Source organism: Sturnus vulgaris, chromosome 1 (assembly GCF_052056855.1).
Source record: "Sturnus vulgaris isolate bStuVul1 chromosome 1, bStuVul1.hap1, whole genome shotgun sequence".
Classification (NCBI taxonomy): Eukaryota; Metazoa; Chordata; class Aves; order Passeriformes; family Sturnidae; genus Sturnus; species Sturnus vulgaris.
Window position 1 is genome coordinate 122310825 of NC_142243.1, and position 22141 is coordinate 122332965.

Genomic DNA, 22141 nt, shown 5'->3' on the forward strand with positions numbered 1-22141 from the left:
GAGTCTGAATGCTTCAGGGATTCAGACAGACAAAGAAAGTCATTTCACCCCTAGGTCACCAGCACAGACCCATGGTGTCTCACTAGTGACCACTGGATGATTGCTCTGCAGTTTATGTGCAGGAGTTGGTGGTCATAATCCATTTTCCAATGGACAGGTCCCTGCCTCATGAAAGCTGTCACCATGTGCTTCTCCAAGCAGTGAAAAATGGGAATTAACATGAACAGCCTCCATTACATTTGCCTTGCACTACTGCAATCTCAGAGTCTCTGTGTTTCAGTGGATCAGCCTCTCTCCAGGAAGGGTTGAAGCCGTGTTGGTGCTGTTCTCTGAGTGGTGGCACCTCAGTGTTCCCTCCTGGAGGGCTGCAGCCTCTGCTCCTGCCTCTGGAGCACACAGGTCTCATTCAGGCACACTCACAGTGTCACCACTTGCATCCTGGGATGTCACATCCCACAGCTTTCATGCAGCCATCTTCCAGGTTTAGTCCTTGGTGTGGTCAAGCTGGTTTACTTCATACCTGCTGTACTTGTATTTTAAATGGAAGATCTAAAGTTAGGATTCCTCAGTTGGTAAAACTGAGCAGAGAGGCTGGCAGGCAGGTTTTGATTGTAAAGTAACTCTTTGTGACTTCTCATGTCAGAAGTTATAATGTCACCAACCATAAAGCCCAATTCGGGGGCCTGCCCAACAGAGCTGAGCTGAAAACACTAAGGTGCCCAACAAAGGCAGCACAGGGTTGGCTGACAGGCACTAAAGGTGTGAGCCTGTCCCTCACCAGGGACATCTGCATGCACACAGCAAGCCAGGCTTTGGGAAAAACTGGCAGACATATGAGTATAGTTGTTCACAGCTGAGATGTTGAGCCTTAGTATATAAAATGGTTACACGTTACAGAGAGAAAAAGTTGGAATGCTAGGATGTAGGAGTTGAGGGGAACAGATTTCTCATCTAAGATGAGAATATGCATTTTAAAAATATTATAAAAACTTGAATGATGAGGAATCTAGACTTATGTAGTTATTAGGTACCATGTCCATAGCAAGGCCCACAAAAACTCTCTCCTGTTCCCTTTTGGTTTCTTTTTTTCCCAGGGTTAGCTCTGTACAGTACTTTCCCTAGACAGAACAACTGATCAGATTACAGGTAGAACTGAAGTAATAAAGACAAATACTTAAGTGTAAAGGCTAACAGGATAAAGGAAAAGGACAAGTAAAGATTATGAGTTCTGCGAAAATCAGAGATCTCAGAGGCTGCTGCGTGACTTATTTAAAAGTACTGACCTCTATGTAGCTTATAAGCTTGAAAATCCTCTCCTATGTATTTGCAGCATTAATTCCTCTTGTTATCTTGAGGTGATCTACTTTAATCAGATTCCTACAAACAAGTCAAGTGCTTACAGCAGAAGATCTTTGACACCCGTACTGGCAACGTCAGTAGAGAGCACAAAAACCAAACCAGCAGGAAGATCAATCACCTCATCTCAGCAAAAACTGTTTCAGGATAATTGGCATCAGAGTTTCCCCCCTCCCCATACAGGCTCTTACCTGTATGCTCTGTAGTCATTTGATGTACTGGTTGAACAAAAGCTACCTCAAAATAATCACGTTTCAAAGACGCAGCAATTCTGAAGCCTCTTCTGTCACAGTGCCAACTCCTGTGCTACCTTGCTCCTTCATGTAGGCTGCAGAACTTGAGTCTGGATCAAAAAGGGGACTCATACATTTGATCCTGCCTTTGTGCCTTTAGTGCAGCTTCAACTTCCTACTTTCTAAGTTACTAGTCCCACGGTTTCTGAGTCCAAATAATGATGGCTCTTGTTTTAAATTTAATCTCATTTTCACACAGAGCTTAAGCCAGAGTAGGCAATGCCATCTGATACCCTCCAAAGACCTTTCATCCCCATTGGAGCACATGTATTGCATGTGGTAAAAGGAGCTTGATGGCTGTGTGAGGATACACGAGAGATGTAAGGTGACAGTTCAGGTTGCCTGACTCTTTAGACTTGTCCATTGGAGAAATCCTTAGCATTTTGTGCCTGGTTATCCAAGAGTAGATTTTACTGCATAAGGTGCAAGACACAGGATGCAGTTGCAGCAAGAGGGCTACCACTGCCTAAATCCAGGAACCACAGGACAAGCTTGGATTAATGTGCTTTTTTGCCCAAAAATGGTTATGTTTATAGCAGGAGCCAATAGTTGAAATAATCTCAAAATGTTTTAAAGGAAAAAATTAGGAGTGAAAAAACTCTATCTAAAAATCATTGTGGTTTTTCAGGGGAATAAAGACCTCACTGATCAATTAGCTTGAAAAATTAATAAATCCAAGACAAATGTAGTTAAAGATTAGCATCTTAATGAACTATTGTTGTCACAGCCTGCTTTGGACATATCACTCCTTTGTTGACATTTTTAATGCTTTCTATGGATTACCAGTACATGACCAGTATATGAAAGCTTGTAAGCCTCCACGTGCTCAACCTGGCCCTAGCTTTAATACTGGCTTAGTGCAATCCCTGCTGCTGGCACAAGCTCTGTGGGACTGGAACCTTGTGGTGCTGGGCATTGTGTTTCTACCTAATCATCATATGGACTTAATCAAGTGTGTTTTACAAGCTTAGGGCAAATTTGTGAATGCCCAATTATCAATATGTAACTTTTATATGAGAAGCCAACCAGGGTTATTTTTTCTCTTTTTTTTTCTTTTTCTTCTATTTTCAGAATTCTGCAATATCTTTCTGTAACTAGTGGGGGGATGCTTCCAGCCTGGCTTCCAGGTCTAGCTGGTATTTCCTTTCCTGATTAGCAGGGAAGCCTGTGCACTCATCTTTTCAAACTGCACAGCTCTTGCATCTCTCTCTCTGGGTTCCCTGTAGAGAACTTAAAGTTCCAAATGTTTTTTGAATGCCTCAATCTTATTCCCATTCAGGAAAAATCTGTCACAGCAGCTTCTAGACAGATGAAAATTCACGTTACTTTTGAAAATTATTCACTTATTCACTTATTCACATTATTTAAGCTGTGCAGTGCTATTTTGATTTTGAACTAGTTTTGCTGTCTGCTATGAGTGTAAGGTGAAGTTACTGATAATATATCTGTCTCTCTATTCCTTTCATTCAGAGAAAAATAACAGATTATGTATGAGAAACTCACTTTATGGTTTGCTTACGGTTGGTTTTCCTTTTCAGTTATTTGCAGTTCTAATTCTGTGGCCCTCAACCGAAACAAAGTGATTTTCCTTCCAAAAAAAAAAAATAAAAAAAAAAATAAAAAAAAAAAAAAAATTAAAATTAAAATTAAAAAAAACCTGCTGGCATTGCATCATGCAGAACTGGTTTAGGGTAGATGCCTGCAGTATGCATGTGCAGTTTTATCCCATCTTATTTTTAAATGGGTATCTGCACATCCCTCTGGTTCACAATCCTAGTCCAAAAATACCTGGGGTTTATCCTTATCATATTGCCCAGCTAACAGTAAGAAATAGGCTCAAGTGGCTCAGTACAGATTAGATTTTCCTCTTATGCAAGAGGTACAAGATCCAGGGAGAAGCCAGAGACGTGCCTTGGGAAGAGCTTTGTCCTCCCTGGGCCAGGGAATCCCTTGGCAATACCCCTTGCACATGTTGAGAGCATCAGGTTGCTTCCCAACAACTTCACTGGAAGAATACTGCACTGAAAAGTGTATTTGTTCACAGACACCAGGATAAATAATGTCTAGAGGTTTCTGATTCTTATCTTAAATAACTCGAAGTTTTAATTACGGTTTTTGTAACCATATTTTTAAAATTTGATTCCTTTCAAATTTACCAGCTCTGGCATATTTGGTAAACAGGACAAGCAGCTACATTTGTTTCTTCAAAATATGTCCTAACAGATACAGGCTTTGGAAAAAGCACCCATGCCAACTCCCCAGAGGGACATTTCACCAGTTTATGGGATTTTTCTGCCATTTTCACAAGGTTTGCTGGGACTTCTGCTGTTTTCAAGTCCGTTTTTTTTTTTCCTTTCAGCTTCAACAAACATTTCTTCTTCTCTTCCTTTCCCTCCTTTCTACCCACATTCCCAAGAATCAAATACTTTCCCTGTCCCAGACCTGCAGATAGGTTAGATGTGTGTTTGTGTCTGCATGTGTCTGTTCTCGTGTGTGAAGTTCCCCTCCTCCTCCTCCTCTTTCCCAGTTGTCCCTGATCACCTTTGGTAACCTTGTTCTGGCACCAAGAAATGTTTTGATCCTTTACTATCAGCACCAAGAGTGGATATTTGGTAAAAACTGTGATATCACAGCCCACAGGGAGAAATTTGGATTCAGCATATTCACTTGGGAATCTTGGGTCAAAGATACAACCCAGGGCAAATATTCCTTAGGGTCTTCTCATGGCTGCAGTGGCACCATGTGAATTAAGTTAGTAGTTTATTCCTCACTTTAGTAGAGAAGAAAAAATTTGAGCCCAGTTTCTAGACATTTTATGCAGTTTGGGAAACAAAAAAAGATTCATAGAGTCAAAAACTGTTTGGTTTTCTTCTCCCACCACAGACTAGACTCTTGCAGGTGAGTAGGGAGTTGGAAGTAGATACCATGTAAGATTGTTTGATGTAGCTCTGCAGCTCCTAGGTTGGGCATTGTGGAGAGTTTCTCCTCTATGTCTAAAATTATTGTCTACACTTCTTTATCAGGTAGCATGCAGTAGAGCTTTTGCAGTACACTTCCTGCAGATATAATTACACCAATTTCATAGCGAAACCAAACATTGGACATTTGCCCAAAATACTTCCCACACAGGTAGAAAAAAGTAATCCAATATGTGAAGTTTTCTCTTGAAGCCACATCAAGATTTCATGCAAAACTGAGCATTCATAGTGCTCAACTACTCTGCAAGATCTGGACAAAATTAAGAAGCCAACTCCTTTTCATGGACAGGGGAGAATTCATTCCCAGATGAGGATCCCAAAAGACACATATTCTACCTGTCCTCCTGAGCCCTATTTTTCTATCTGAAAGTGATGTGAGTGTCTTTCATCAGCTCTCTGTTATGGTGATTTGTCCCCAGAGCATCCCATTCCTTGTAAAGATGTGTCCAAAGCCTACCTGCCTTGTAATATAGTGAATGTCAGCTGGAGACCAGCTCTAGAGTCTCACTTCAGTTTCCACATCCCACCAACCCTCAAAAGATGAAGAGCCCGATACTTGTTCAAATGTTAAACCCCATCTATGATTTGAAAATATCTGTAGGTCACACCTAGAATTAGGAAAACAATGACTTAGGTCCAAAAGTGCCCCTCTTCTCATAGGACTCTGAATATCTGAAGGTGAAATAAAGGGTGGGTTACATTTGTTATAGCTTTTTTTTTTTTTTTAATCGACTATTCAGTGTTGGTCTTCATTATTTTTTTTTATCCTTTTGAAAGCTTTTAGAGCCTCCTGCATAACCGCCTCTGCCCCATTCAGCGCTGAATGGACGGTGCGCTGATCTTTTTCTCGGTGGGTAATGGATTTGGGTTGATTGCTTGACACAGGGACAATAGGGGGGTAAACAATTGCCTTCGCACCCGTGCAGTCCCCATCTGTTGAGTGCGTGCGCCTTCAGAGGCAGCCGGGCAGGGACAGATGAATGCGCCAGCCGAGCCTGATGTTAATGACATCAGTCATACAAGCAGAACATGTGGCGCAATAAATCAAAAACTAATTGAACTTTTGGGTGATTATATTGCCGTCCCACTGCCTGCTTCCAGCACAGCACGGTTTCCTGGGACAATGCCCCCAGCCCCGCAAAGGCTGTGCTGCCCCTGGACAGCAGGAGCCTGCCCTGGGAGGTGACAAGTGACAACAGCTTCTCTACGCTCACTGCTTTCCTGAAACAGCGACACCTTCCACTCAACCAAAATGCTTCCAGGCTCAGGATGTTTGATTGACCAATATTTATTATTTGAAATAAAAAACGTTCATCAATATGACAGTGACGGCCCCTGTTCACTGGCACTTTCCATCTGGGACTGTTGGTGGCAGACATCTATAGGAGAAGACAACACTTGTGTTAATTAGAAAAACACGTGGTAGTAATGAAGGCTATTCATTAGACTGATATAATTTAATATCATTATTCACACTTGAAAGTGCTCCAACTACATCAGTTGTTGGAGACTGCAAGCCAAAATCTTCTGTCTTGGGTGTCCATGGCAGCATTAAGTCGCCAGAAGTTGAGTGGGCTGATATTCATAGAGGTAGAAAGGAGCAAATTCTGATGGGAGTATTAAGAAATTAAAAGCTTTGGTAAGAAGACCCTTTATAAATATGGGATTAGGCCCCAGAGCCATCAGGTCAGGAACCCATCTATGACTGAGCCACCTTTCCTCCCCTTGCAACCACAGACGTGTAGAGGGCATGGAGATCTATGCACATTTGTCTTTCTTAGACATATTCTTCTGAAATTTTACTTTGAAAAACCCAGGATTCCAGTATTTGTTAATAGAATGAAAAGATGAAGCACGAAATGCTTTTCTTAATACACCTAGAATCAAGTCCTCATTATATGTAAGTTGCAAATTTTTATGGTAAATGTGTTAAAGTACACACTTAACCCAACTTATTTAAAAATCTTTGCAGTACTTCTGTAAACATTTGCCAATAGATTAGACTTTAATTTTTAGCTATTTATTGCAGAGGATTCTCCACACTGTTAAAAGGAAATGTAAAATAAAATGCTCCTATCTGAGTAGAGGCTTAAATAAGAGCTAAATTAAATCTTTGTGTTAATATTATTCATAGAAAGGCAGATGGGAGCAGAAAATGTTGCAATGAAGAATATGGAATGAGATGAGATCACAGCATCAGTCTGTCCTTTGTAGATCTGGACAATGATCACAGAGCCAGATTGGATTAGTGAAACCTATTTACCAGAAGTTCAGAGCAGTTGCATGAAGCTGAAAGGCAGTCAGTAGGGAGAGGTGGAAAATGCACCAGATTTACAGCTGCAGCGATGAAAATTTAGAAGTTTTCACCACTGTGATTTCTTCCAAATGTGAGTACATCAAAATCTAACAACTGCTACAGTGTTGTCTTTTAGAGGGATGGGATGTGTAGCGGGGGGAAATATTTGAAGAGAGCAGCTCATCTGCTCTGCTGTGCCGTGCTCTGCCTGCAGCCCAGCACTCGCTGCTGCTTTCTCGATCTAATCCGTGCAGGTGCTTCAATATTGTGGCTCTGCAAAATCTCAGCTCTGGCAAAATTGGGAGATCTGGAATCGGTGTTGCTGTACCTATGAGGTAACTGCTAAAGTGACAGCTTGCAACTGTGTGGCTTTTCTGTGTAATAGAAAAGAGAATGAAGTTCTGCGAGCAGTTAGAAGTGGGTGAAGTGCATGAATGTTGAATTTAAGTCTGCTGGCTCAATAAGTGGAACATTTCCAAAGCCATGCCCTGGAAATGAATGCATGATTAACATTAATTGCTTCTAATGAAGAGTAAGAACCGGACAAAGCCCAGCCTGCATTTGATTGAACAAATTAGTTTAAACTCAATGGCTGCATATTTCAGCAACAAGAAAGCAGGGAAAAGCAGGGAAAACAAATTGTGGGGCCAGATCAGATCTTTACTTGCAAGCTGCGAGCATGAGCTCTCAGCTGCTTAATTTTGGAATATAAGTGGAAATGACAAAGTGAACCATCACTGTAATTGTATTTGTTGCCCGAAATCTGGGCTGTACATACAAACATCCTTTTGCAGGCAAATCCACATACATCATCTGTAAGAATTCGTTCTTCTCTTCCTCTGCCAGCTCTCTGCAGAAATTCCTGTTTGCAGGGACAGCCTCGCAGCCCCACTGTTTGCATTGTATTGCACTGTTTGCATTGTATTCCCACGCAAGTGGGTCACTTCTGGCTACCTCTGTGAGTCACCCTTCTTTCAATGCCTATTCAAGTAATTGCATGTTTGCTGGTGCTGTTACTTCCCTTTCATGCCTTGCCTTTCTTCAGTCCCTGTGAGCCTTTTTCCACACGTTCTGGCAGACAACAGGGGATGAGAGACTGTGGATCATATGTACTCTGAAAGTAGGCGAATTTATTACTGTTAGGCACATTCCTTTTTCACTAGCCTAGGTAGCAACTATAACAGCACAAGAGCACTTGCTTCTGGCAGAAATCTCTAAAAAACTGCACTCCTTACACTGTGTGGTAAAATACCTAAAATATCAGAGAGACAAGAAGATAATTCCTTGCATCACTAAACTTTTCTGCACTTGAATGTTTTGCTTATGAGCAATTAGTTTCGTCTTCACACAGTGAAATTCCAGAAATAAAAGTGATAGAAACAGCTTCGAAAACAACTTACAGCATATTCCTAGATTAAAAAAAAAACAAACCACCTTCATAATGTTTGTCTGACTTTCATCCTACACTCATCATGGTTTAAAATATAAAATGTGACCTGCAGGAGAAGACAGTAAAGATCCCTGAGGATATCACACAGTGTAGAACAGACTGTAATCATACTGACAGCTTAGCACATTCTAGGCAGGAAGATAACTTAGTTGTGACGAGCTCAGTGTGGAAGTGCCCTGTGCTGCAATGGGCTGCTCACAGGGACCCTCCCATTTTCCTGTCCTGTTTCACTGCAGCCACAGCATAGGCCAGAATTTCCTCTCCAGTGGGCTCCAAATGCTCAGTGCTTATATCCTCACTGGGGTGTGGAGGGATGGCTGTTAGACACACACAGGCTGTCTAGGAAGAGTGACTTTGGTGTCACTGCCAGCTCTGCTTGTTCAGAGCCCTGGAAAGCCCAGTCACTTATTATTCCTGCCATCTGAGGAGAGGAGTTTGGCTGCAGTAATGAGCAGCCTTGGATGACCTTCAGCTGCCTCTACAGCTCCAAAACTCTTAAAAAAAATAAATCCAAAAATATACTGTAAACAGCAATACACAGCAGCTATAAGCATTGCAAGTTAAATGTATGCCAACAACGTAAAAGAAAGCTCACCTGGGGACTAGGAGTCACTCATCATCCTGTAACAAACCTTCCTGGGTCTTCAAAGCCTTTAGATTATACACAGAGCCTGAATAGGAAACCCCCATTCAGGTGCCTTGCCCCCAGGGTCAGCCTTTAGAATTGGAGCTAATTCTCCACATTTGGCAGCTTTCTGCAAGCCTGTTTCTGTCACCGGTGGCTAAATCCTGTAGCTCCAGTAGCCTGAACACAAGGCAGGATAAGATATGATGAGAGGGAGTGCTGGGAGTATCACAGTCTTTCAGGCCAGTTTCAAGTCTAACTCAATAAAAGTTTAAAGAGCCTTCACTTAGTCCAGTGAAACCATCACCCAAAAGCAATCACTTCAGTCCAGACAAAAGCTTGGCTTATGGCCCTGGCATCCTGTGTGTCTATTGGCTAGTGGTTCTATGATTTTGGTGTCTTCGTGGGTCTAAAAAATAAAAGTGAGAAACAGACTTTAAGCAAAATGTCTCAAGCTAAGGAGCTGAATAGGTCATTTTGAGGATTGAAAAAGAAGGCTTAGTGCAAATGTTGTGCTTTGGACATCGTGCAGTAAAAGTGAAATAATGTCATGAGAGAGTTTGAGATTATTGATAAGGTCCCTAACTAGATAAAATCATAATGGTCTCCAAGTTAATGTATACACTACTGAAATACTGGAAATGCTGGCAGGTGGGGGCCAGATCAAAACTGAGAAAGGAGGACTGTTCCTCCTGGAAGCCTATGGGAGTGGTGCAGAAACTCAGGATAGGCTGTGGCCATGGATTTCTGTACTGTATAGCTAGAGCATGGTCTCTGACATCACATAAAAAGGGACTTTCTTTTGGATTGTTTCAGCTTTCTTCTTCCCCCTCTTCCCACCATACCCCCAGTGAATTCTTACAGAGGACTTTTGGAGGCACATGTCCACCTCCACAGCACCCTGACCATGTTCTTGTTCTTTTTTTTGCAGCATGTAGTCCTGCCCGAAGACGAGCCAAAGCTACGCAGCACATCCTAACGAAGAGTGTAAGAAAAATCTACTTCCCTCTCCCTATTTTTTTTTTTAACATACCAGTTGGCCACTCATACCCTTGAAAGTGCTGTGTGTAAATGGGAAGCAGATCTTCCAGGGTAAAGAAGTGCATCCGTGTCTGATGCAGGGAGTGGGGTGGGAAACAGAAGAGGGAGTTTTTGTAAAGCTGCAGTTTATTTACAGAAGTGCTTTGAAACAAAAAAAAAATGGTCTTGCCATGCAGAGCCAGTCAAAAAGAACATAGTGGTTTGTCAACACTGGCCATCTAAGGGAATCACAGACTTAATTATTATCCATAGAGCTTTCACAGTAAGTCCAGAGAGACATGCAGGAATGAAAAGTCATCAAATCATACCAAATCATATAAGTGTTAATCAAGTAATAATAATAATAATCATGTTAATCAAGTAGCCAGTATCCTAGGGAATTTGGGAGAAAAACACCAAGCAATGGACTGTAACTTTGACCCTTAAGGCTGGCACTGAGAGACCCAGTGTGGATGTTTGTCCCCTGGTCCCAGCAGTGCTTGCCTGCCCTCGCCTCAGCCTCAGTGCAGAGGGCAAGAGGAAGCTTTACCCACTCCCTGCAGATGAGGTACCCCCCAATAAATAAAAATAACTGAACATTTGTCATGCTCTGAGTAAATGTCTTGCAAGTTCAGGTGCTTTCACACATGGGTGTGAGGTTTCTTGTCTTCAGAGACAGTTTTTCCTCCTTAAATCCACTTGACCCGTTCACAACCCCTTCCACAGTCCTTTTAGCTGATTTGCAGGAATGACAGTCTCTTCTGCATATCAAAGCACTTCTTACAAGTTTGAGACTCTTCTGCCAAAGTATTTCTTCTCACCACAGACCTGTTTCTTCTCTAGCACTTTGCTGAAGTATTTTGCTCCATGGCCTTCCCTTTCTCCGTGTCCTTTCCTATTTTCCAGATCCATCTTCATTTTCAGAAGGCCTTTTCTTTGTATTCCTGATTCCCTGCTCTCCCCACAGAACTGTAGGTCATCCTGCTTACCACGCTTACTTGTGCACTGGAAAAAAAAAATCTCATCACATTAATTCCCACCCTCTCTTTTGGTTATTAATGCAGATCACAGGATCCCAATGTGTCACAGGACACCTGAAGTGGTCCCCAGGAAGAGTCAGTCACATGTCTGTCATTTTTTGGGTAGAAACTGTGCATGTGTATATTTTCCCAAAGTGTGTCAGTCTTAGTTTGGTTGGTTTTGTCCCATAGCTCAGGCAGAGATTTCAAAATTACTCTTCATTCCAAAGGAAGATGAATCAGACTTCTGGAGTGTTACTCAAAATAAGCCATTTTGAGATACCCCACTTTTATTTGTTAAATCTTTTGTATATTTTGTTTTTCATACAATATAAAAAGAGTAGAAAAGTCCAAACCAAAATTGAACTATTCTGACTTGATGAAACAAAATGCTCAGCTGATTTATCTTTTTTTTTTTTTTCTTTTTGACAGTACTTCTCATAGAACTATTCAGCTGAAAAATTTCAGCTGACTTACATCAAAAACAGGGGAAATTATATGCCTGTTATCTTGTTCCAAATCTCAGTAGATAGTTGTTTCAACTAAATGGAAGCATCTAATATTTAATTTGGATTGGATCAGCTGCTGTAGCAGCACTGTACTCATAAAGGCCTAAGAAAATAAGATAAGAAAGTCCCTGTTTTGTTGCTGTATTTTAAGAGGATTGGGTTTTTTTCCTTTGGGGCTTTCCTGACCCCAATTAAGGATGCCTTTTGATTGGCTCTTAGTCATGATGCAGGCAGCATCATATTAGCAGTGGGAACACCAAGCCTGAGGAATGATCTGCAGCTCCAGCTACAAAAACAAGGATGGCTCTCAAACCAAAGGGACTGGCACAATCAACTCTTAGACATTCCCCTTCTTCAGTGGGATGCAGCTGCTTACAGCTCGTAAGCAAGCACTGAAGTAAATGGCACATACTGGAATAGACGTGCCTGTGAGGAAGCTGTGATTGCCAATTTCTAGACCCACAGAAAAGTCGCAGAATGATTGTTTATTTTTCACTTTTACATCTGCACCTGCAGTCAGAGCTGTAGAAATGCCTCAGCTAACATAAAATCTTCTGCTCTGGTGATTGCAGTGGATGCACAACTTTAATCCTCAGCAAGGACAAAAATAGCAACCAACGTGGACATCTGCCAGACCTTTTTTTTTCACAGCAGAAATACTCAAGCAGTGTAGCATTAAGTGATTTAACATTCAAATTACTGACTGTGGAGGGTAACTTTCATCACATACAAGATTTCCTCCCAGAAAGGAGGAAGCACCTTTTTTTTTAGCTGAGTGTTTCACCAATATGTATATTTGCAGTTCCTATTGCCCTATTAAGAGTTATTTCCAGTGATAGTAGATCCTTCCCTTCTCTTCTTCTGCTAGCCTCAAAATCCCTTGGGTAGAACTGACTGGACACCAGTACCTGTCTACTTTGCAAGAAAGTAGAAAATACCCCTGTTCATGCTAGAGCTTCCACCTTAAAAATTAACTCAGCAATAGGCCATCAAAATAACTTACTCTACAAATCTGGAATTTTCTCCACTAACAAGCACATTGTTGTTCGTTCAGACTCTAACTGTCAAAGTTTTATCCAAAGCCAGATATTTAATTGTCACCTTTTATGGATGGTTGTTGGTTGGCAGTGGGATTTTAAGTCCAGGATCAGGATGGTTGGAACAGCCTCTCTGTGACTGTCCTGTGTCCTCTGTGCCCCTTCCCTCCTAACACAGCTAATTCCAGCAGTGGGTATGCCAGGCCTTGGTGCTCTCATGTGCATGGCAAAGACCATAAAAAGAGAGATTGCTGAGCTCTGATTTCAGAGTCGGTGTCCTGCAAACAGACTGGCCTGCTCAAAGGATTCACAGGTTCTAAAAAAAGTCGGTTTTTATAGAGCAGTTTGCTAATTCTGCATAGTTTGGCTGACTCTGCCATTTGTACAGATTTAAATTCCCTAGTATGTCTAGAAAAGAAAAGCGACTCCCAGTTGATCCTTCTTCCTTACCCTAGGTACCCTAGAGAAATGTCAGCTCCAATTTAGATCAAAACCGAGCTACAGCAGGTTTAGTTTCCTGACCTAGATAAGTCTTTACATATTACAGTAATGGGTGAGGTAGCCAAAGTCACTGTGAAATCTTGAATTAGGAGATAAAGAACTCCCAAAGTGTGCTACAACCAAATGCTGCAAAGATGTTCACTGAAAATATGTTATAGAGGTTGCACTGCTATCTCCAGATGTAATGGAAAATGGCACTGTAACTTATTTATACAGGTTCTGCTGCTTGAAGGTATTTTGGCATTACTGATATCATATGTAACAAGGAATCTCAAAAACACAGACATTGTGCCTACATAATTATTGCTATTAATCCAGATAAAATCATCTTCTTTTCCCCAAACTGTATTTCATCCTGTGCAACACATAGGCAGAATGTTAAGTTTCAAGTCCATGGTGGTTTACACTGATCAAATAAGCCACTTTCAGGATTAGAGGTGACTGCAGCCGGCATCCTACTTACCAAAAATGCTCTTTCCATGACAATGCAAAATAAGGTGTCTCAGTAGCAGAGGGTTGATGACATTTTCTCTCACACACCAGCAAAGACTGAGTGTGGCCAAGACCACTGGACATTTTTCTAGAGATGGTGGGAAAAGCTGAGCTTTGTGGCATTCCTTGGAAGCTGGAAGAGTTGGGTTCACGTGAGGCAGACTCCAAAGGCTGTCGTTAGAGACCCCTGCCAGGCACAGCCTCATCATATTAGTCCTGAAGGCAGGTGTCTCCACTGGTGTCACCGTGCTGAAGGGGGTGATGCCCTGGTGAGCAGCTTGTAAGCTTTGTGTGGTCAGGGCTGTGTGGACACAGGAGCCTGCAGTCTGCAAGGAGCTGCTGCAGAGGGATGGGGAGCTGTTGGAACTGCTCCAGGGGCAGCAGGGAGAGAGCCAATGCCAACAGCTCAAGCAGCAACAGGAGGCCTCTCACAGCCAGCATCACCCTTGTTCTGAAACATCAGAGCAACGCTGAGGCTCGGCTCTGTTGGCAGCTCCAAATTTGTGATCAGTAGAGCTGGGAGCCAGCTGCAGCCTCCTTTAACATGTGCTTGTCTTCAAGGGCACAGTAGTCCCTTTAACTGAACACTCAGTATGTCTTTAAGTAGCTTACAGCACATGGAGCGTGTTAGGCTGTGTGTTAAAATCTGCAGAAATAGGGAAAAACCCCTGTTCAGCCTTGGATTAGGCTTTGGTTGCCTTACCCGCCTTTTCCAGAAGTATTTTTGCCTGTTGTTGGGCAGTTTCTGCTCCTCATCCTACCAGTCAGTAGGATTTAGGTAATGTAGCCTTGTCCAAACTCCTGAGGGTACATGGAGACAAAAGAATTAAAAGTGGTTAGGTTAGGATTTTTCTTCTTTCCTGTTTTGGAAAACATGGGTTTGCATGTGTTGTTATGTCTGTGTAAAAAATCATATACACAGAATATTGTGGATTAATGACAAACTGAATTAAAACTTAATTAGAGAAAATGGACAACTTGGGGAGACATGCTTGGATAGGGTTTTGTTTTTATTTTGAGCGTGTGTTAGAAGGTAGAGCAATAGACAAAATTAAGGGTTTTTTCTATGCCAACAGTATGTTGGCCAGTTCTTGGTCTTAGTCTTGAGACAAAATAACTATATTTATATCTAAAACACTTAGACAGCAACTACCAGTCATCAGTCAGATGCAACTAACTGCTTTTCTCATGATCTTCCAGCATAAGTAAGTCTAATAGGAAATAGTCTCAATAGTTGCCACATGTCTTGTTTCCTTGCTGGTTTGGATTTTCACCCTGTTTCAGTGGTTCTCTGTATGACAGCAGCAAGTCCTTAGGAAAGAATAAGAAAAAAACAACTAAGTATGAAACACTCTGTCCCTGCTGTTGGAACTTTGATCTTCTTGAGAAAACTCTTTCCAGACCATCTTGGATACCAGTCCTGATGAATCCACTTCTTTGAGGTGTATCCCTGTTTTTCCAAACTCACATTAGCTCTGACCTCCCCAGCTGCCTGTGGCAGTACAGTGAGTGCCATGGCTTAGTCATAATTGATTGGAAAAGAACTTGATTTTGTTCATGCTTGTTTTCAGGGACTGTTGGAGATATCGGGGGGGCTGATGCTCAAAGTTGCAATTGTCTGTGAGTTTTGTCTGTGTGAGCTAATGTTTGTGAAAATTAATCTCCAGGAGTACAATTCCTCTCTGCCTCGTATTCTCTGTAATCATTCATCAGGTGCAATATGTAAATAAGTTCAAAAGACAGGAGAGACCATAAGGAAACAGCATTTGTAATTTGCATTGCATAAGTTTGAATGATTGCCCAAGATGTGATGCAATAAGAAAATAAATCTGAGCTGTCTCAGAGGCATATCCTATTCACTAGAGCTTGGAAAGGACCACATTTCAGTCTCCTGAGGAGAATACAGAAAGGTGCAAATAAGCAGCTGGGTCCCAGAAAGACCCAGCAGGATTTTCCCATACTTCTGTGCAAGCATAGAAGCTGAAGCCAAACAACATCCTACCAATCTCACAGTCCCCACCTGACAAAATCCCCTTTGGATGACAGCAAAGCAGTAGGAAGAACAAGCAGCCTTTCAGCTCCCCCATTGCCTGGACAGACCACCTAATCCCCAGGACTAGGTGTAACAGAGTGGTTTGCAGTAAATGGGGTTAACTGCACCACCTAATTAGTGGCTTGTCTTCGTTTGTTTCTGTCTTCACTCAGAGTCAGGATTAAAAACATGGAGATTAATTTCTCGTGTTCAGACTTGGTTTTTTATTAAATCTTATCTAAAGTACAGAGAGTTCTGCAACACTTTTAGCTACCAGCTGAAAGTGAACAAAATGGAGCATGATTCTAGCTGGTTGCAAGGTCTTTTAAAGTTAAACAGTCCAATAGAGAACTGACACCTATATTATTTATACTTTTTACCCATTAACTAAACCTCTGTAACCTGCAGTGCAGCACTAACTGTCCAACCAAAAACTACTACCTGAAATCATGAAGAAGAAGGAAGAAGACAGAAAGAGACAACATCCAAAAACATCCATCTTGTCCCATACCTATTCCTATATTCTAAAAACCTCAAATTCAAAACCTTTCACCATGTGAAATTACACACCTGTGACTCTTAACTCTATCACTCAAATTTGGAAGCCTTCTCCAAGGCCTCAAGGCAAAAGCAGTATTCTCCTGGGGGTCGGTGGCAGAAAGCACAGAAAGCTCAAAACTCTCAGGCTTCTGGGTTCCAACAGTTTGTCTCTGCTCTGTAGGTGGTGACCATATCAGAGCGGCGGCCCCACCAGGGCGAGCTCCTGCATGTGCTGTACCAGGCCAGGGGTGAGGAGGAGGCACGGGGAGGGCACTGCCTGCAGGGTGGGCAGCGGGGAGCCTGCCCCACCAAGGGCACTGCCCAGCACGGTAAGTCCAGAATTACTTATTATTTATTATTTTTTATTCTTTATTCTTTATTCTTTATTTTTCTATTTTTATTAATTTTTTATTATTATTTTCATTTATTTTAATAATTTTATTTATTATTTTTATTTACTTGTTATCTTTTTTTTTTAATTATTTATTATCTATGTGGCTGTAGAACATCTTTAGATATTGCACTCTTCCAGCAAAGCAGGCACTTTGTTATGTACCTGGAGGATAATTCCACGCTTAAAATATCCAGTGGAATTAATGAGGTAATGACCGTGGCATTGCTCAATTTATTCTTAAACTTGCTTTATTCAGAGACATAAACACTTCCTGACAATATTTTAGAGATGATAAATTGTAAATTACTGAGTTTGCCTGAGTCATCTTATTATGTAAGATCCCTGTTCAGTTGCTTAAAATTAGCCAGAATATAATCATTTGGGATGGATTTTCAAGGCTCTAGATGTCAGCCACAGACCTGATTTTTTGGCAACTGAAGCTTGTTCAGCATATTTGTGAGAAACCGTGAAGGAAAAATAGAGCTTGCCAGTACAAAACCAAGGAGATGAGTAAACATAAACAAAGTGGCCATTCAGCTCCTCCAACACTGGTGTGTTATGTTTGGAAAACTGAAGCTGGAGCAGGGCTGTGCAGTTTAACATGAGATGGCCTTTTAATCAAAAACACATCTTTTGCTCTCCTTTGAAAAATCACCCAGATGCAGTCAAGTCATATGCCTGTAAAGAAGTCCCAAGTGTCATGTTTTTCCAAGAGACATTGGACACTTGGATGTTAAAAGGTGCTAAATCTCTAAAGCAGGTCCATGAAGGTCCATGTTCCTCACATCACTGATCTACAACCACACTGCACATAAGCTATCCCATTAAGAACACAAACCAGACAAGAGCAGGGCCTGGGAAACTGGAAAGGAAGAAACTGAGCCTGGGACCATAGGAAAAGATCTCAAAAAGATCTCAGGACCAGAGCCAAGACATGGCTGAAGAACGAACTGGAGCTTCAGGACTGGAGCAGGCACAGGAGGAGGAGTGGCTGGGACTGGCTACAGGGCAAAGGATGGCAGAGAGCCAGAGAGGTAAAAAGGAGGGACTGCTGGCCTCTGCTGTTAGGGGAGATGAGGGGAAAAGATGACAGATAGGTGCAAACAAGAGAAAAGCTTGTTTGAGGTTTTCAAGAGAAAAGGGAAAGAGAAAAGAAATCTAAAAAGAAGAGCAGAAAAGGGGGGAGCAGGTCTCATAGGGGGAGAAAGGGAAATGAGTAGGCAGAACGTAATTTCTAAGTTTAAATAAGAACAAAAACAAACAAACAAAGAAAGAAACAAAAGAACACAGATGAGGCCATTAGTGTGTTTATTGCTACCATCTGAAATCTTCCACAAATAGCAAAGCAGGACAGTCCACTCCAGCTTGTGACAGAGCACTTCTGGAAGTGGAATTCACACTGCATCCAGCCACCACTTCCCTGAGAGCAGCAACTATAAACCTGAAGCCACGAGGACTTTCTTTTGCTTAGATATTTTGCTAAAAGTTTGCAAGAATATTTTCTGTATCTAATAAGAGGGACGGACTGAAGGGAATAATCAAAGTAAGAGAAAATAAAACCAAATAAAAATAAAAAATATGAGCATTAGCTGAAGCACTGATGATCCACTTGCTGAATACTGTTAGTGCCTAATATGCAACATGAGAGGAGGTAATTGCATTAACTTTGACGTGAGGGATACAGTAAGGTACCTAATGGAATTACTGGAGGGGGGCGGAGGGGGAAGTGGGAAGCTCGTTAGGATATTTATCAAAGTCAAATATTGCCCCCACAAGGAGGAGACAGTTCTGATTGCTAAGTCATGCTGGAGACAGCACTATAAGCAGCATCCTGGCTATTTCCATATTTGCTGTCATTATTTATATTCCATTGGTCACAGCAGTAGCTCCACATTCCCAAAGCCAAATAGGAGGATTTGGCCTCATGAAAAAGTCTGGCATCCCTCACTCATTTGTTTCCTTGGCACAGTGAATAGGAATGTCAGTGAGCATTTATCCATGGATAAGTTATCAGATGAGCAATTACTTGAAAGTGAAGGGTAGCCCTCAGAGTTGAGGACAGCAGAAAGAGAGATGTCACTCAGCCACAGGCAGAAAGGTGGAAATCTCTCCTTGTGACAGGGTAGACATAGCACACATCTCTGCCCAGGTTAAAGTAACTCTCCAGAGCAATACAGAAAGGAGAGAATGACCTCCTAGGCAGGACAAATCTGCAGTGGGGCTGAGGAGCAGCATTTGGGCTCTTTGCCTGTCGAGATACGTGAGTGTTTACAAAAGGGAAGGGCTCCCGCTTAGCTCGGTGTGTTAAGGGCAGCTCATCATCTCATTTGAAAAATCCAGGAGCAAGCTGAGACACTTTCCAGAATGACTTAAGCAGTCCCACAATCACTTATTTTGACATCACAATAGATGATCACTCTGCTCTTTTGGCTATAATCAAATCTGGTGAGACTATAACCTGTATGTGGGCTCTGTCCATATCTGGGTTTCACTGCACAGAAGGAAGCTTTTCACACAAGCTATGCCAATGAGATAATTGCACCTAATATCATGTTTTCTATGCTTTGCAGTGGGAATTGCTGAACAAGAGTCATCCAAGTCCTATAATCATCTGTTGGACAGAAAATCTTTGGTAAGCAAATAGAGCAAGACCAGCTACCAATGCATTTTAAAACCTTGCACCCGTCAGCATGTCCCACAGTAACAGCATGTCAGTCTGTCACACCACCTGCAGATTTCACAGTCTTTGATAAAGCTTGAAACATAATTTATACCAGAAGATCCCTTAGCTGGGAGCAGAGACTGGCATAGGACAGAGAGCTGCCCCTCAGGAGCCAAGAAGAGTGGAGGGACAGAAATAGGCAGGCTCCTGTTCTGGATGCTCAGCCACCTGCTAGAACTGGGAGAAATTAACCTCTTGTCTCTCATGAAATTTCACAAATTGGGGAAAAAATAATTTCTCAAGTGGAACAAGCATCAAATAATTTGTTTTCTCCAGAATGCCAAACTGACACAATAATCCCCGAAGTCAGAAACATAAACAAAGAGTTGATGGGAAAATGATCATATGATCCCCCAAAATGTGCTCTCTTGTAGAAAGAAAAAAATATTTTGGTTAAAAATACTCACCTTTACTAAAATGTTTTGCCTCTCTTCTTTGTCTTACAATGTTCCTCTAATTTTCAAAGTCCCTACATTTAATAAAAACTAACCTTTTCAAGGAGAAAAAACTATTTTGAATAGTTTCTGGCCAACACCAGACCATGCTGTCATTTTGTGGTTTCAGGGGCTCTTTTGGGTGGCTGAAGCAAGCTTGCTAGCTGGTAGCTGGGCTACACTTAAGAAAAGTGACAGTGGAATACTTAAGGATGGTTAAAACTAATGCTATTCAGTGTAATGAATCTAATTGAACTTACCAATAATTAACACAGTTACATTTCAAAGGATGCTTACAAAAGTGATTTCAAACATCTCTAAGTCTTAGGATACTTGAAAAACACACCTAAATGTACCCAGTCTGAGATTAATCCTAGGAAAAATATAAAAATATCCCTAGAAATCTTAAGACCAGTTGTGGTAATGACAGTAATATGAACATTTTTTTTTCAGAATTGCCAGTAAAACCAATAAGTGTGCTTATTGCCTGAAATAATGAGATCACCTCACAATTTTTGACATTTTTTTTCTATTTCTGGGCAACTCACACTTTAACTTACCATCTTGGAGGATATGCTATTCTCAGAGATCTGTTTATGGGAAAACATGAGTCAGTTCTGGAGAGCAATTTATGATCAAATAAGATAAGAAGGAAGTGGATGATTGGGCACTTGTGGGGCCATGGCAGAACTGGAGCATAACCAAGTGGGTGCCCTCACATCACAGAGCAGCACCCAACAAACCAGGGCAACATCTCTGTGTGCTCAAGAAGCTGTGATGGCTGAGACATCTGCTTCCCAGGCAGCTCTGCACAAAACCTCCCTGCCTCAGGAAGATAAACATAAAAACTAGGGAATAAACAGTTCTGCAAGTATTCCTTCTTTGATAGGAGGTGTAACTCTCTCTCATACAAGTCCTGTGCTGAGCTCAGTGAGAATATTCACGTGAGCAACTGATAATTGTGTGGGTGAGAGTTGGGCAGTCAAATCCTTAACCTGCTTTCTCATGTTAAGAGATTTACAGCATTTATTGGGTTGCTTAAAACAGCCTCTTTCCTCAGATGAACCGGTGTCCCCACTCATCAGTGGCATTTCCTAATGATGTGCTTTGTCCTCCCACAGATTCCTCCGTCTCCAGTTGCCCATATCACAGTAAAAGCTGTGGCTGTCACAGGCTCGCCCACACGTGACCGCACTTCTATGGAAGAGTAAGTCCCTTCCCACCCTCCAGACGTGCCTCAAAGGCAGGAAGAGATTGGCAAAGGTTATGCTGCTTTTATTATCAGCCATGGCCATTTATACAGCTATCTCAGTGTCCATTACAGCTCTACTTTATCACTAGAAAAAAAAATCATCGTAATTCAAAATAAAAGTTTTTTCCCCCTAAGAAGTCTGTAATAATTGCCCTAAAATATAATTAGAAAATGTAATTAATTGAAGAAAAAAATTTATGTCTTAAAGTCCAGTTAAGGAACAGCTTGACCATAGTACAAATGCAGTCATCACCAGACATGGTAGGATTTGAGATGCCACCATTGTCACCTGAGGGACAGTAGCTAGCTCATTGTCATAGTGTCCTCACACTCCATACACAGAGATGTAAGCTCCCCTCAGCCACTGGAGCTCAGCACTGCCACACGGTCCCTGGGGTTTTGGTGGAAGGGCCTAGCTCTCTCCTTGGGCAATCCCTCACTCCTTGTTGGGTGGCAATTGCTAGAGAGGATGCACTCAGAATGTCCCCTTGTGTGAGTGTCCCCCCGACAGTGAGGGAACAAGGGCACCAAGCTGAGTGGTGGCAGTGCAGCATCCCAGCCCCCTGACCCACAGAGCCCCTGCTCATTCCACACTTGCCAATCCCAGGGGTGGCCCAGGCACAGGCACACCTTTTCAGCCAGGCAGCTCTTGGTTCTCAGTGGCTGGTTGCCATCAGCAGGGAGGAAGGGCCAGGGAGGAGCACTCTGTACACACCTTGTGTTTTGTTTGTTAGCCACAGGCAGCGCTGGAGGAAGACAGCAGAGTATGACCTGGCCTTGCCACCAGGAGCAGAAGCTTCCCTACCACTGACAGGAGGCAACCTGTGTGGGACACCCAGCCTCCTGAGGAAGATGTGGATGAAGCACAAGAAGAAGTCAGAGTACCTGGGGGCAACAAACAGTGCCTTTGAGGCGGACTGATAAGGCTCAGCGTCCCTTGGAAAGGCAGAAGGTCCTTTAGCAGGACAAGGTGCTTTAGGATCAATGAGGGAACAGACACAGCACAGCTCATCCAGGAAAATTATATCCTTTCTATTACTTGATGCCATTGCCTCAGAACAGAGAGAGAAAGGCTAACAAAGGTAAAAATGGTGAATATGATGTTACTCAATGGCCTTTCCTTGTTGCATTACATTAAAATCCCAACTATCCCACTAGTTGTACATCTTGACTCAATGCTGAGACTACTGC

The 22141-nt window shown here is 42.1% G+C and overlaps 1 protein-coding gene across 4 annotated transcripts; it reads left to right on the forward strand.

Moving 5' to 3' along the window:
- Positions 1-3284: 3284 nt before the first annotated feature.
- On the forward strand, positions 3285-22141 carry VXN (vexin). 4 transcript variants are annotated; one of them, XM_014873095.2, is made up of 7 exons: positions 3285-5477; positions 6842-7014; positions 9930-9985; positions 16330-16477; positions 19113-19174; positions 20820-20905; positions 21685-22141. In XM_014873095.2, the coding sequence occupies exons 2-7, from the start codon at positions 6948-6950 to the stop codon at positions 21869-21871; spliced, it is 606 nt and encodes a 201-aa protein (XP_014728581.1). In that variant the 5' UTR covers positions 3285-5477; positions 6842-6947; the 3' UTR covers positions 21872-22141. The 4 variants fall into 4 exon arrangements, with proteins under 4 accessions (XP_014728581.1, XP_088031885.1, XP_088031875.1 ...); XM_088175759.1 differs by having other exon boundaries at positions 3285-7014; XM_088175749.1 differs by having other exon boundaries at positions 6842-9985.

What these genes read in the sequence shown, in the direction of transcription:
- VXN (XM_088175746.1), top strand. Translation starts at nt 9,599, where the DNA reads ATGGTCTCCAAGTTAATGTATACACTACTGAAATACTGGAAATGCTGG. An exon ending in CAAGGGCACTGCCCAGCACG is followed by an intron (nt 16,478 to 19,112) that starts GTAAGTCCAGAA and finishes TATGCTTTGCAG; the next exon opens with TGGGAATTGCTGAACAAGAG. An exon ending in TGTTGGACAGAAAATCTTTG is followed by an intron (nt 19,175 to 20,819) that starts GTAAGCAAATAG and finishes GTCCTCCCACAG; the next exon opens with ATTCCTCCGTCTCCAGTTGC.